This window comes from Podarcis bocagei, assembly GCF_964188305.1.
Source record: "Podarcis bocagei genome assembly, chromosome: 7".
In the NCBI taxonomy this organism is placed as follows: domain Eukaryota; kingdom Metazoa; phylum Chordata; class Lepidosauria; order Squamata; family Lacertidae; genus Podarcis; species Podarcis bocagei.
The window spans coordinates 74,466,881-74,482,006 of record NC_138132.1 but is presented as its reverse complement, the minus strand read 5'-3'; the positions used below and the strand labels follow the sequence as shown (position 1 = coordinate 74,482,006).

Sequence of the window (15,126 nt, the reverse complement as noted above, 5' to 3'; positions counted from 1 at the left end):
AAGCTTTTGGAGCCCAAGGGCCACATTCCCTTCTGAGCCAGGGGCAAAAGAATTAGGATAGTTTCTGCACACACACCTATTATTATTATTATCCTCTGCAAGCGAGCAAAAGCAACAAACCACAAGCCTTGGTATAGTGTTGCCTCTGAACCAGGGACTGTGGTTTGTTTTACTCCCTTAGCCCTGTGGTGCAGCGCAGACCAGGCCCTGAGGCACAGGCAGAGGAAGGTTGGCGTGTCAACAGCTGGGGGGGGGAGAGAGAGCATGGGGTTCTCTATGGGTGGCATCGAGGCCCACCCCCAAATCTGGGACCAGTACCCAACCTTTCCCCAACAGCGGTTCCGAAAGTTGTTTGATCCAATGTAGGAATGCAAATATCCAGAGTGTGGGGTCAGGTGGGATTCTATGAGGAATTATAAAATATGCATCAAGCCATTGTGTCCACTATGAATGCATTGGGTTTGATATATTGACAGTAATTTCTGATCAAATCCCACAGCCCTCTGCATCTCTGGCCATTTCCTCTGCTGTTCCATTTATCTTTCATGACCAGTCACGTACACTGCCAGTTGCTTCTCCAGGCAGGCATCCTGGGTCATCAAAGACAGTGGGCAGTTTCTTTGATGTAGCTTTTCTGATATGTTAATCCCAGGATGTTAATCTGGTTTCACATGAAGGTGATAATGATCGCTGTCTTCCTGGCCATCCTTCTTATATGTATATTGCTTGTTTATCACCTCCCGGGGTTGCCAAATGCACTCCACTTGTAGTTCTGTTTTATTTACCCCATGCTTAATTAGTTTTGGTAGTTTAACTTTGTCCCCATGTGGGGTTTGTTGAAATGCTCAGAAGAAATCTAATTGGTTCTTATGAACACTCTGTAAAAGTTCTTTTGTGAATAAAACGACCTGGGCCGAGGGGTGGAGAGGGAGGCACAGATTATTATACGCACCCTTCCCAGAGTCTTGCTGGTTCAAGCCTCTGTGTGTATTCTTATTAATCAGAGTTCAATCCTTCCTTGGCTTTGGGAACGCCTCAATCCAAAAGCAAGGAAAGCCCAGCACCTGCTTGCAAAAAATCAGGAACCTCTCAAGACCACCCTGTTTGAATAAATCCCTCGTTGCAGGGAGGGCCAGATTGCAGAGGGGCCCAACTCAACAGAATGCCACAGAAGATTTGGTTAGCACGGGTGGCTAGCTATGGCTTCTTCCACACCTACACTGCTCATGCAGTGTGTGCTTTGCTAAACAAATTCTCTCAGGATGCTTCCCACCTGCTGTAAATTTTATTGAACAAAACATTTGGCTTTCTAAGGGGCTCCCCTGCGTCCTTCAAAGTTAGGCTGTCCACACGCAGACCAGTCTCAGAACAGCCAAGAGACATGTCTGTTTTCTTCCTGCTCAGCCTCGGTCTGGATTGGGCCCAGGCCCAGAGCTATCACTGCATGTCTTCCCAGTTTAGAAGACCCGGAGACTACATACTGGGCGGCTTGTTCCCTTTCACGGTGCTCACCTCCAACCTGACGGAACGGACCCTGCCTGACATTTACAACTGTGAGAGGTAAGGCAGCAAAAATGGCAAGGACGTAGCGATGGTTGGGGAGGTGGCGATTCCAAAACCCCTGCCTTGTGTGCGGCTGGACTTAACTGAATGAAGAGTTACTTCCATTGCTCCACTCCCTTTTGCCTCTGGCCACCCCCAGCCCGTGGCCCCTACGCACCCTCAGGGCTGAAAGAATATCAGATTAATTGTCAATGGGAAACTGTGGAGTAGATTTGAATGCTGTCCCCAATTAACTAGGCAGCTTTTTAAAGTAAAATTATTAAAAATGCAAGTGTCAACAAGACCTTCCTGAAGACTTTCCTTTTTTCCAATGAGCCTTTTAAGTTGATTTCTTTCCCTGTATCAGAATCATTTTTAAGATTGTTCTTCAATGTCATAATAAAAGCAAAGACTGGGAATGGGAGTCGCTTTCTTAAGCTGGGATTCCCCCCCCCCTTCTCACACAATTATACATTTAGGGTTTTGCTATTCTCTGAAACCTTATTTGCAAGTGTTTTAAGGGTCTTGTAAGCGGCCTCGGGAGGGCAAGGGGCCCTGAAAGGTTAAAAACAAAAACAAAAGTTGGCAAGGTCATTCGCATCATGGATTGTAATACAGCACAAATTTTACAGCAGCAACAGTTCAGTCTAGGAACCAACAGCGGAACGGATTACTGTATTGCAAGAGGTTGGACTAACCGGGTCCCTGCCAACTCTACTGCTCTATGATAATAATAATAATAAAATTTTATTTATATCCCACCCTCCCCAGCCGAAGCCGGGCTCAGAGCAGCTAACAACAATAAAAGTAACACAATTTACATAAAATCACAATCAATTAAAATGCATTCTAAAATCAACTCATTCTAAAATCAATTCAAAATCAAATTAATGGCAACCATTGGGCTAGAGTTCTATGAGGGTTACAGAAGGAGAGGGTCAGACTGTGCCTTGGCCAAAGGCCTGGTGGAACAGCTCTGTCTTGCAGGCCCTGCAGAAAGATGTCAAGTCCCGCAGGGCCCTAGTCTCTTGTGACAGAGCGTTCCACCAGATTGGGGCCACGGCCGAAAAAGCCCTGGCTCTGGTTGAGGCCAGCCTAACCTCCCTGTGGCCCGGGATCTCCAAGATGTTTTTATTTGAAGACCGTAAGGTCCTCCATGGGACATACCAGGAGAGGTGGTCCCGTAGGTACGAGGGTCCTATGCCGTATAAGGTTTTAAAGGTTAAAATCAGCAGCTTGAACCTGATCCTGTACTCCACCAGGAGCCAGTGCAGCTGGTATAGCACTGGGTGAATGAGATCCCACGGCGAAGACCCCGTAAGTTTCTGGGTCAGTCTCAAGGGCAACCCCATGTAGAGTGAGTTACAATAATCAAGTCTGGAGGTGACTGTTGCGTGGATCACAGTGGCTAGGTCAGGGCAAGAGAGGTAAGGCACCAACTGCTTAGCTTGGGGGGGATGAAAAAATGCCGCCCTTGTTATAGCTGCGATCTGCACCTCCATAGAAAGGGAGGTGTCGAAGATTACACCCAAACTCTTAACGGATGGTGCTGGCACTAATTGTGCCCCCACAAGAGATGGGAGTTGCCCCCCCCCAATCCCATATTGTCCCAACCCAGCCAAAGGACCTCTGTCTTCGAAGGATTTAACTTCAACCGGCTCCCATGTAACCATTCCAGCCTATGTAATACAGGACAGGAAGAAAAGGAGCAGCAATTCAGTTATGCTTAAGAGCTCTGACCAGCCTCAAACAGACTGATTAAAAGTGGATGTAAACCGAAAAGCCTTCAGAGACAGCCAGTGTGCTGCAGAGATTAGAGTGCTGGACTAGGACGTGGGAGACGAGAGTTCAAGTCCCAGCTCAGGCATGAAACTCGCTGGGTGTGTCCCAGGGGCAGTTGCTGCCTCTTGGCTTGACCTACTTCCCTGGGTTGTTGTGAGGATTAATTGGGAAAGGGAGAGGTGAACCATGGACTCCGCCTTGAGCTCTTTAGAAAGGAAGGTGAGGTATAAATTCAGTAAATAAATATACAGTGCCCATTTAAAAACAATCAACCCCTTCTGCCTACCCATATCCGTGCCCCCAACCCACATTGTTAAATAAATAAATATTTATTATTATTATTTATACCCCGCTGTTCCTGGTTCAGAAAACCGGGCTCAGGGCGGCTAACAACAAATTTAAAACAATTGACGCAAGAAAAAAAACAGCATAAAATATAGTATAAAACGTGAATAATAATAAATTCAGAATTCAAAAATCAATTTAGGGGGGAAATCCATCCAATAAACATTAGGTGATCACCAGGGCTAGCTGGCTAAATTAGTCCTATTTGGGCCAGCAGGGAGACCAGGGGAGAATGAGCTGTGGGATCCCAGAGCGGGGAATCTTCATAAAAAGGGGAGGGGGAGGGAAGGAAGGGCGATAAAAGATCAGGTTAAGTTCAAATTGAAAGCCAGGCAGAATAGTTCTGTCTTACAGGCCCTGCAGAAGGAAGTTAAATCCTGCAGGGCCCTGGTCTCATGGGACAGAGAATTCTACCAGGTCGGAGCCATCACTGAGAAGGCCCTGGATGGGTCCCTAGTCACTCTGGAGAGAGGCATTTTAGGGGGTCACGGGTAGTGGCGGGAGGATAGAATCTTAGAGTTGGAAGGGAACCCAAGGCTCATCTAGTCCAACCCCCGGCAGTGCAGGAATCTCAGCTAAAGTATCCCTAGACAGATGGCCACCCGTCCTCTGCTTGAAAACCTCCAAGGGAGGAGAGTCCACAACCTCCTGAGAGAGACTCTTTCACTGCCGAACGGGGAAAAGAGGGGACCAGTAACTTGCCATCCATCAGTTATCTCAAGCTAACATCCCTATTCGCCTCCTCGGCCAAAAGCAGAAGGGCACAAATGGGGCAGGGGCAGGGCCACCCCTGAAGCTCCCGGGCATGTCTTTGTGCACCTTCCTGCAATCAGGAGCCCACTCAGGGAAGCGTCTAAAGGCAAGCCAGTATGCTCCTGATCAGGGTTCCAGCCAGCCACCTAGGCTGTCTTCCAGGATGCTCTGTTCCACGCACTTCCCCCAGTTTTATTAAACGTTTACAGTTTAACAGCGTTCCCTGCTTACTTGGTTGTTGCACATGTGTCGGAGGAGCGGGGACGTTGCCTCCTTCGGGGGTCTCTCCCCCCCCCCCTCCAATGAGCACTTCTGTACTTCTGCGCACTCTGGGGTTTCCCCCCAAGCCTCTGACCCCTCTTTGCATGGGGGTGGTGCAGTTTGGGCTATGTGAGAGATCAGCACTCAACCCTGCATGTTGCCAATAGAGGGAGAGAGACTGCCATCCCCCCTGTTCTGTCCTCTGTCCCCCAGGCTTTATGCTGCCGGTCTGGTCTGGGCCCTTGGGATGAAGATTGCCATTGAGGAGATCAACAACTCCACCACGCTGCTGCCGGGGATCCGCCTTGGCTATGATATCTACGACACCTGCATGGAACCGGTGGTCACCCTCCAGCCCAGCCTGCTCTTCCTGTCCAGAGCAGGCACAAACAGCATCGGGATCCTTTGCAACTACACGGACTATCAGACCCGGGTGACGGCTGTCATCGGGCCTCACGACTCAATGCTCTCTTCGGTGACAGCCAAGCTGTTTGGCTTCTTCCTGATCCCGCAGGTAGAATAACCGTAAGAGCAAATGACACCCTCATGAGAATAATGATAATAATAATTTATTATTTATACCCCGCCCATCTGACTGAGTTTCCCCAGCCACTCTGGGCGGCTTCCAATCAAGTGTTAAAAACAATAGAGCATTAAAAACTTCCCTAAACAGGGCTGCCTTCAGATGTCTTTTAAAGAGAAGATAGCTGCTTATTTCCTTCACATCTGAAGGGAGGGCGTTCCACAGGGCAGGCGCCACTACCGAGAAGGCACCAGTGAGGCCCACCGCAAAATGTTGCAGTGTAAAACGCACCTATTCCGTGTTTCAGGGTTGTCTCCAAATAAGGCCTACTCATTCATTCAATAGGTTTATTTGTTCTAGCCAAAGGACATGACCATTAGGTCGAAGCAGCGTTTCTCAAACTTGGGTGCCCAGCTGTTGTTGGACTACAACTCCCATAATCCCTAGCTAGCAGGACCATTGGTCAGGGATGAAGGGCATTATAGTCCAACCCAAATTTGAGAAACACTGCATTAAAGTTCACCCAGATACCAACATAGCAATAATATAGCGAACATCAGTAATAGAAAACAAGAAAAATCAGAAGTACCATCAGCTACCCCAACTTCAGATTAAACCTCAGAGTCCCCAGAACAATTTACAGCAATGTTCTCTAGCTCTCTTGGTCCAATCTTTCCTGCAGCCAGTGGAAAAAGAGCCACTTTACGGGTCACGAAGTTTTTAGTGGCCTGCAAAACAAACTGCCCTGTTTCATCCATGGTATTCCCGCTTGCATACATCAACAAAGGTTTCAAAATCTTGGATCTGGGTAGACCCATTGGAATTAATGGAGCTAAGTTAACCATGTGCATTAATTGCAGTGGGTCTAACTTTGAGTAGGTCTGGCATCGGCGCAAGCTCCCAAGCTGAACTTTTATACCCACTTATCTTTGAGTTGGGCTGGGAGGGAAATGTGATCCGACTGCTCAGACTGAAACACAGCCACCTTTTGCAATACACACTTGGAACAAATGTTGCAATCGAGTTCTCCAGTCAAGCAATAAGTGCAAAAGTGCACGTGCTAGGATCAAGTGTGCCTAAGAATGCATAAATCAGTGAAAATAGCATTCTATTAGGGGAACAGGCTTTGCAAAAAATTGTGTACGAGGCAAAACTGCATCCAAAGATAACTTCGTTACAAAAAATGCAAAACTAAAATGCTTATGAATTTTCATTAGGATTTTTTAAAAAATCAGATGGATGTGGAAATGTGGAGAACTGAAATTAAGCTTGGGTGTGGGGAAGAGAAATGGAAAGAAACTGAAATTAACATGATTCACTTGTTCCTATCTTGGGGTGATACATTAAGAACTCTGTGGGTTCTTTTGGCAGTCAACTCAACTGTGCCTTCCCCCCCTCCTTCCTTCCTTCCTTTGGGAGTCCCACAACATTGGGGGGGGGGGCAGGTTCCTGACCCTGGGCCCACACGAATCCAAACCTGCAAGAGTGCTAACGCCTTGTCAGGGGCCCTACTTATTCATACATCTGCTTAGCCCTCTCCTTCATATGGTTTCAGCAGGCTGTAGAAGGCAAAGGGGCCTTTATTTTTGTTGGAATGGCCAACTGGTGCAACTGGATTAGAACAGCCTTCCCCAGACAGGGGCCCTCCAGACATTTTGGACTGCAACTCCCATGATGTAATGATTTTATTGATAAAAAGAGTAATAAGAAGCTTTGCCACTATTCTGTGTACAAAAGCACATGGTTTCAGTTATGCACTTTCTTAGACATGACTTAGACATGGACTTTGGTCCATATAAACACTCTACCCTTCTAAATATACCCAAGCTAAATCCTCCCTCGCCATTTATCCCAAAACAATAACAACACTGATCCTACTTTCTCTAACTAACCCTGACACAAACCTTCCGAACACTCCTACCCCGACTGATGGGAATTGCAGCCCCAAATATATTGAGGGCACCAGCTTAGCTGAGTCCAGATTACATGACGGGAAATGCGTTAATGTGTTGTACCCAACCAACTTCTGCTTTGGACCAGACCCACTGGAATTAATGGATCTCAGTTTGTCCTGTCCATTAACTTCAATGGGTCTCCTCCATGTAGTATGATTGGACACAGCTCATTAATAGGGTATAGTGGTTTTTAATTGTTTTTATATGCTGTAAGACAGTGATGGCCAAACTTGGCCCTCCAGCTGTTTTGAGACTACAACACCCATCGTCCCTAGCTAACAGGGCCAGTGGTCAGGGATGATGGGAACTGTAGTCCCAAAACAGCTGGAGGGCCAAGTTTGGCCACCACTGCTGTAAGCAGCCATGGGGAGTTGGTCTCTTTGGAATGGCGGCCTGCAAAGTCACCAAATAAATTAAACATTGGTACGATTGTGGCCTTCAGATCAGCTATGGAGCCACCATGGAGGCCCTGAACAACGAGGAGCTGTATCCCTCTTTCTTGCGGACTGTGCCCAGCGACAAGAGACAGCTGGAAGCCATGGTCCAGCTCCTGCAGGCTTTCAAGTGGAATTGGATCGCGGTCATTGGCAGCAACGATGAATATGGCCGTGGAGGCCTCAGCCTTTTGTCGTCCATGGTGGCCAGCAAACAGATCTGCATCGCCTTCGAGGGGCTGATCCCAGCCGATGTGTCCAACCCGAGCCTCCAAGTGAAGATGAGGCAGACGATCCAGTCGATCAACGAGTCCAAAGTCAACGTCATCGTCCTCTTCGCCAGCGACCGGCCTGTCCGGGCTTTCTTCAAGCTGTGCTTGGAGCTGAAGCTGAGCCAGAAGGTGTGGTTGGCCACCGAAGCCTGGGTGATGTCAGACGTGGTCACCTCTGTGGACAAGATCCAAGCCATTGGGACAGTCATCGGCTTCGTCATAAAGGGGGGGACAGTCCCTGGCTTCAAGGAGTACGTCTACAGACTTTTAGAGCTGACCCAAGAGGACGGCTTCTGCAACACATCCCAGGAGGAAGTGGACAAGATGGACTCCGATGTCCTGGGACCGCAATGCTGGCAATGCAACTACATCTCTCGCCGAAACATCACTGCGGTGCTCAAGCACCGGCAGACGTACGCTGTCTACACCGCAGTGTACAGTGTGGCTCACGCACTCCACAACTTGTTGTGCTCCCAGAGAGGGACGTGTCATAAGGGTAACATCAAATCTTGGGAGGTAGGCGAGAGGCAGTCAGCTGCCCATCGACTGATAATACAGTGAGGCCTGGTGACCTGTTTCCGCCCGCGTGGTTTGAAATTGTTATTATTTCTTATACTTTTTAGTAACACAAAACAACTTAACAACAATAACTAGCACATGCATTAACACCAGCTTATAACCAAACAATCTCAAACGCATTCATATTTTCAAAAGCCAGTATTAAAACATCTCACCCTCTGAAGGAGGCCACAGATCGTTAAAAGTCAAAGGCCTGGAAGAAAACAAATGTTTTTGCCTGGTGTCTAAAGATAGGAGATGATGGCGCCAGGCAAGCCTCCCTGGGGGGAGTATTCCACAAGTGGGGAGCCACCACTGAAAAGGCCCATTCTCATGCTGCCACCCTCCAGACCTCCTGTGCACATGGGAGCACATGGAGAAGGGCGGCATACGGTGATCACAGAATCAGATTGGTTCATATGGGGAGATGCGGTCCTTGAGGTATTGAGGTCCTGGGTCTTTCAAGACTTTATAGGTCAAAACCAGCACCTTGAATTGGCAGCCAGAAACTGACTGGTAGCCGGTGCAGTTGGGCCACGATTGGCGTTATATGCTCAAACTGTCTTGCTCCGGTGAGCAACCTGGCTGCCAAATTCTGCACCGGCTGCTGTCCATTACATGACTTGGCCAAAACAACCTTTGGATCAAACAGGGAATGGGTTTGCTTAATTAGGCCCAAGGGCCAGAGGTCCCCCAACTTGCCCTAAAATCTTCCTGGCAATGGGTTAATGCCCTCAAGCACACCCGAGAACAGCAGGGCAGCTTACGAGCCATAGGGCAGGCTGAGTGGCACATACAGCTTTGTCCTGCCACACTTTGCCACCTGATACGGCTGCCTTCCTTTGGCTAACAGTAGGGCCAGCCTTGCAGAGAAGTAGTTAGTGCAGGCAAGGGGACATGGGATTAGGGGTCCAAGGGTGGGGGGACATGGGAGTTAGCACAGGACCCACCCACAGCCACCTTTTCATTCCATCCAGCTGCTGGACAAACTGAAAGACGTCCATTTCAACATCTCCAACCAGTTGCACCATTTCGAAGACTACGGCAGCATCAACCTCGGCTATGAGGTCATTGGCTGGAGGTGGCAGGACAGTGGGATTGAGCACATCACCCTCGGGAACTTCAACACAAAACTGAACATCAATACATCCTTGGTCCAGTTTCACACAGAGGATGGAAAGGTAAAGAGAGAGGGGGAGGAATGCAACAAAGGAGTACAGTAAAGCGAGTGATCTCTTTGCTTGCTTCCCACCAACAAATGTCCCCACACTAATTATCTGCCTGACCTATTTGTTTCTCAAAGTTTTATCCTGCCATTCCTCCAAGGCAACAAGCTAGATATGCTAAGGCAGTGTGCCCAACATGTATTTAAAACACGATCCCCACTCCCCCAATAATTCTGGAAATGGTAGCTTACCCCTCAGCACCCATAACAAACTCAGCTACAATTCTCAGCACCCATAACTAATGACAGTTCCCAGGGTTCTTATTTGGGGTGTGTATGTGATTTAAATTTGTGGTGTGCATGCAGGCCAGATACAATTAATTTGTCCAGACACAGGAACACAGGAAGCTGTCCTATACTGAGCCAGAAAAGTTCAGTATTTGTCTGCACTGACTGGCAGTGACAGACCTTAAGGTCTTAAGGTTGTGGGTTCGAACCCCACATTGGATGAAAGATTCATGTGTTGTGGAGAGTTGGACCAGATGATTCTTGGGATCCTGTCCAACTCTGTGATTCTTTGATCCAGGATTTCAGACTCGAGTTGTTCTGAACCTGTGGCCTTTTTGTATGCAAAGCAGATGCTCTACTACTGAGCTATGACCTTTCTTCCCCCCCCCCAAAGATATTTATTAAAGTTTTTTAAAATATAACAATGAAAAAAAAAATATAAAAAGAAACAAAATACAACATACAACATAAAAACAGTTAAAAAACAGATAATTTTCCATAACATATCTTTCTTACGCTTATTTCCCCAGACCTCCTCATACCTCCCTTCTTTGTATTCCACTTCAATTTGTTAGTTCAGCAAATCCTTACCATTAAGCTTTTACCCATTTATAAACCTTTTTTTTCGTATCTCCTAAAGCATTACAGCTGGAAACCCCTTAGTTTCTATCCAACATCCTTCTAACATTCATTAATTTTACAATATTTCTGTAAATAGTCTTTAAATTTCTTCCAGTCTTCTTTCACCAACTCTTCTCCCTGGTCTCGGATTCTGCCAGTCATTTCTGCCAATTCCATGTAGTCGATCACCTGCCATTCTTCCAGAGTGGGTAAATCTTGTGTCTTACTGAGCTATGACCTTTCCCCCAGGAAGGGGGAGCAGGAAGATGGAGGGGAGAAGGAACGGTATAAGGAGCTTGCAGAGAACAAAGGCGAAAGATGAGCAAAGGGAACAGCAAGAGAGAAGGAAAAGAAGATAGCTTTGCAGGAGGTAGACATTTCATTGGTCGCTCTCCCTTTTGCTTAGGCTCCCATCTCTGAGTGCCTTACGACATGTCAGGCTGGGCAGATCCGTCGGATGAAGGGGTTCCACCTCTGCTGCTACGACTGCATTGACTGTGAGATGGGCACTTATTGCAGTTCTCCAGGTGAGAAGGTTTGGGGCCTTGGGGTGACTTCCCTGTGTCACATTCAGAGGTCGTAGAGAATTATGACAGGTATATGAGCAGCAATTGCTGGTGTTCATTTATCCATCCTGTATCCAGAACAGAAATCAATCCAGCAGATTCTATTGGTATTTGCTTGTTGTTTTCGGTCTGCAAACGGTACGTAATTGGCAATTCCTCCTTTGCATTGAAATGAATGATATGGAACAACATAATTCATTATGTAATCAATTATGACATCCATTGGTTAAGTAAAATTCTGCCACAGCAGACAGGGATATGAGACACAATCATTTGTGTTGCAAGCAGAACTGCAGCAGAACAGAAACAGCCTTGCATGTGATGTAAATGGGTTGGAAGAGAAATTGATTCCTTCTTTACATCCCTAGCTACAGTCACTGTATACAGGGACAGCAGCTCTTGGTGAGAGGAGATGAGGGTGGACAGTTCAGTTTATTCCTGATCTGTGTCAGTTCCACGTTTGTTCATTCCTGAGTCGGCTCCACCCCACTTCTGCATTAATCTACTCAAGTTTTTGATAAAAAATAAGGTTGTATTACTTATCTTTCTCACAAAAACCACTGCTACTGGTCAAAATAGATGCTTTTCATGAAACCAAAAAGTTGAGTCCAGTTAAAATTTCACTCCCCACCTGGATAAAATGGTTTCACCACCATAGGAAGCTGCCACGTACAGAGCCGGACCATTGGCTCCATCTGATGCTGTACTATCTACACTGACTGGCAGCAGCTGCCCAGGGTTTTAGACAAGGGACCTTTCCCAGGGCTATGTGGAGATGCCAAGGCTTGAACCTGGGACCTTCTGCATGCAAAGCCGGTGCTCTACCACTGAGTTACAACCCTCCTCTTAAAATATAGATACAGAGAAAGCTGTATGATACAGCGTCAGACCATTGGCTCTTTTAGCTCAGTCTACCCTGACTGGAGTGGGACGCGGGTGGCACTGTGGGTTAAACCACAGAGCCTAGGAATTGCCAATCAGAAGGTCGGCGGTTCAAATCCCCGCAATAGGGTGAGCTCCTGTTGCTCGGTCCCTGCTCCTGCTAACCTAGCAGTTGGAAAGTACGTCAAAGTGCAAGTAGATAAATAGGTACCACTCTGGCAGGAAGGTAAACAGCATTTCTGTGCGCTGCTCTGGTTCGCCAGAAGCGGCTTAGTCATGCTGGCCACATGACCCGGAAGCTGTATGCCGGCTCCAACCGGCCACTAAAGCAAGATGAGCGCCACAACTTCAGAGCTGGCCACGACTGGACCTAATGGTCAAGGGTCCCTTTACCTTTACTCTGACTGGATCAGCACTCCAGGGTTTCAAGCAGGAGTCTCACCTGGCTCTACCTAGAGAGAATGCAAATGCAACCTGGGAGCTGTTGCATGAAAGCCAGGTGCTCTGGCCCTTCCCCAGGAGGACACCCCCTTGCTTGCAAAATGTACAGCTGCCTCCCTGCTGTTTTACAGAGGACACAACCTGCACCGCCTGCCCCACAGAACAGTGGTCCCCTGGACGCAGCACACGGTGTTACGACCGCAGCGAAAAGTATCTGTTCTGGTCCGAGCCTCTGGCCATCATCTTGGTAGCCTTGCTGATATTCGCGGTGACTCTCACCTGCCTCTCGGGGTCCCTGTTTCTGAGGAATCTCCACACCCCCGTGGTGCAGGCCGCCGGGGGGGCCATGTGCCTCGTGGGCCTCCTCTGCCTGGCCCTGATGTGCCTCAGCTGTGGCCTCTACATCGGCAAGCCCAGCCCGACCGTCTGCCTGATGCAACAGCCCTCCTTCGCCTTGTGCCTCAACCCTTGCTTCTCCACCATCACGGCCAAGGCCCTCCAGATCATGCTGGTGAACGACTTTGCAAGCAGCCGCCGCGGTTTCCTGCACAACCTGATCCAGAGGCGGCCGTGGGCCATTGTGGCCTTGTGCTTTCTGGGTGAAAGTGCCCTCTGCCTTGGGTACATCTATGTCAACCCGTCCACTCCAGGCAAGAACTACAAGCTCTTGCCCACCCAAGTCCTCATCCAGTGCAGGATAAAGTCCTGGGCTGCCTTCGCCATCATGCACGGGAACAACAGCCTCCTGGCCTTCACCTCGTTCCTCTGCACCTTCATGGTGCAGACGTCTCCCAAGAAGTACAACATCGCCCGCAGCATCACCTTCGCCATGCTTGCTTACTTCATCGCCTTGATCTTCTTCATCCCCACCTACGCCACCGTGGGGCTAGAGTACCAGCCCGCCGTGCAGGTGAGTGCCATGCTCCTGTGCGCTACAGGGCTGCTCGCAGCTTATTACCTCCCCAAGTGCTACATCCTGCGTTTCAAGCCGGACTGGAACACGGTGGACTATTTCCAAGATTACGCCAAAGAGGCGACGCAGGAAAGCAACCCCAAAAATTAGGGGTCATAGCCGATGCTAGTCCTACCCACACAGGAAACCCGCTGAAGTTAAGGGGCATGGCTAACTTAGGCCTGGTCGGTTCAACGGGTCTACTTTGAGGAGGACTTGGTCAGAGGCAACCCAAGCAGAAGTCTCTGAAGCAGGAAGGGGAGTCTCTCCTTTGATGGGGTTAACAGCGCGACTTGTATCGCTGCCCTAGTATAGAAGCTTTTATTGGTGCGTGTTTTTATTTCATTGGGTTGGACGTAGATACAGATTTGTCTTGATGGGATAGACTTGTTAGAGAGGCCTTGCATTCTAGTCCTCCTGCTCAGGTTTGGCAAGCCAGAGTTAGAGATGGGAAAAGCATCCACAAACGACAAAAATGTCTCCTTTCCACTTTCTTCTTAGCCCTAGGGGATCATTGCAGAACACTCATGCAATGTTGGACTGGAACCTATATATGTCTCACAGAGATGGCTTACTCACAGCTGTCTCCAACCCTGTCCTATTCTACTCAGTGAATGGGAAGCTGCCTTAGCATCTATGCATGGCATTTCGTTAGATTTGAAACAAGACTGCTTCAAAGCCAACGAAAACTATGTTTAAGGTATACCTTTAAACTAGCGCCTTTACAGAAAGGAGTTGCCTGCTTCAGATAGATGCTGGCAATCAAATCTTCTTTCGAAGTATATAATTTGGGCCTTGCTTAGTGGTGTCTTATGTCTAGTTAGAAATTGTTGTCCACGTTGCAGGAAAAAGCCTCTTGAATTATATCCCTGTAACGTGGAGACTAATGGATTGACAACAGAGGTAGAGATTTTATGGTGGCCAACAGATTAAGGGTTGTCTCCAACGTTGGATTTACTCAGAGGGGACCCACTGAAATCAATGGGCACAGCAAACCTAGGTGCACTAATTTCAATGGGTCTACTCTGAGTAGGACATCATTGGAGGTTGTTTTTTTTTTAAGACTGCAAGGACAAGCATTCCTGCATCCACTGCTCCGTGCTGAGGTGGTCTCCCTGCACTTAGCTTACATTCGTCAAATCTAGTTTAAGATGTTTATTTGGACATATGGACTGTCTTACTGATTTATACATTTAAACTGGGATTGATGGAATAGTCTTACTGTTAATGTCGGCTGGCAGTGTTTTTTACCTCTTTCTGTTACATTTGCAAATAAAAAACATATTTAAAAGAAAGGTTGTCTTTATACCTAATCAGGGCTGTGGCAAGTAGCTACACACCCCATCACTGCACATGCTGCCTTGACACAGTTAGCTACACTGGTTAATGAGCTCTGAGCCACAAGTATTACATTTACCTGTATGGATATGCTATCTAAAACGATTTGCTGACGAACATTCATCTTCGAAACTGTTGATTCAATCCGGATATACTATCTTGGACATCATCCACTGAAAGGCGTCATGGTGTTCCCTGCCAGTAATTCATTTCGTTGACTACTTCTTGGTTATGGACTGATATATATATTATTTTGAAGCTGAGGAGTTGTAAATTTTGGATGCCATTCTACTATAATAACACAGCTACTATATTCAACACAGCTACTATAGTCACGTGTTGCGACTATATTTGAGCAGAATGACACCACCACCACCCCCGGCATCTGCTCATGTGGGATGGAAGCCTTTGCATCTACGGTTGTATGTGTGAAATAGCTGTGCATCTG

At 47.7% G+C, this 15,126-nt stretch overlaps 2 protein-coding genes across 2 annotated transcripts in view; one reads left to right on the top strand and one right to left on the bottom strand.

Annotated features, from left to right (window-relative positions):
* The window catches only part of DVL1 (dishevelled segment polarity protein 1), a 127,653-nt gene that overhangs the window by 2,204 nt on the left and 110,323 nt on the right, over window positions 1-15,126 (bottom strand). The gene's annotated exons all lie outside the window — the stretch shown is intronic.
* Window positions 102-14,635, top strand: LOC308590995 (taste receptor type 1 member 3-like). The gene is made up of 6 exons (XM_081201482.1): window positions 102-1,560; window positions 4,897-5,197; window positions 7,604-8,383; window positions 9,403-9,606; window positions 10,906-11,026; window positions 12,520-14,635. The coding sequence occupies exons 1-6, from the start codon at window positions 1,382-1,384 to the stop codon at window positions 13,449-13,451; spliced, it is 2,517 nt and encodes an 838-aa protein (XP_081057608.1). The 5' UTR covers window positions 102-1,381; the 3' UTR covers window positions 13,452-14,635.

What these genes read in the sequence shown, in the direction of transcription:
- LOC308590995 (XM_081201482.1), top strand. Translation starts at nt 1,382, where the DNA reads ATGTCTGTTTTCTTCCTGCTCAGCCTCGGTCTGGATTGGGCCCAGGCC. An exon ending in GCTTCTTCCTGATCCCGCAG is followed by an intron (nt 5,198 to 7,603) that starts GTAGAATAACCG and finishes TGTGGCCTTCAG; the next exon opens with ATCAGCTATGGAGCCACCAT. An exon ending in GTAACATCAAATCTTGGGAG is followed by an intron (nt 8,384 to 9,402) that starts GTAGGCGAGAGG and finishes CATTCCATCCAG; the next exon opens with CTGCTGGACAAACTGAAAGA.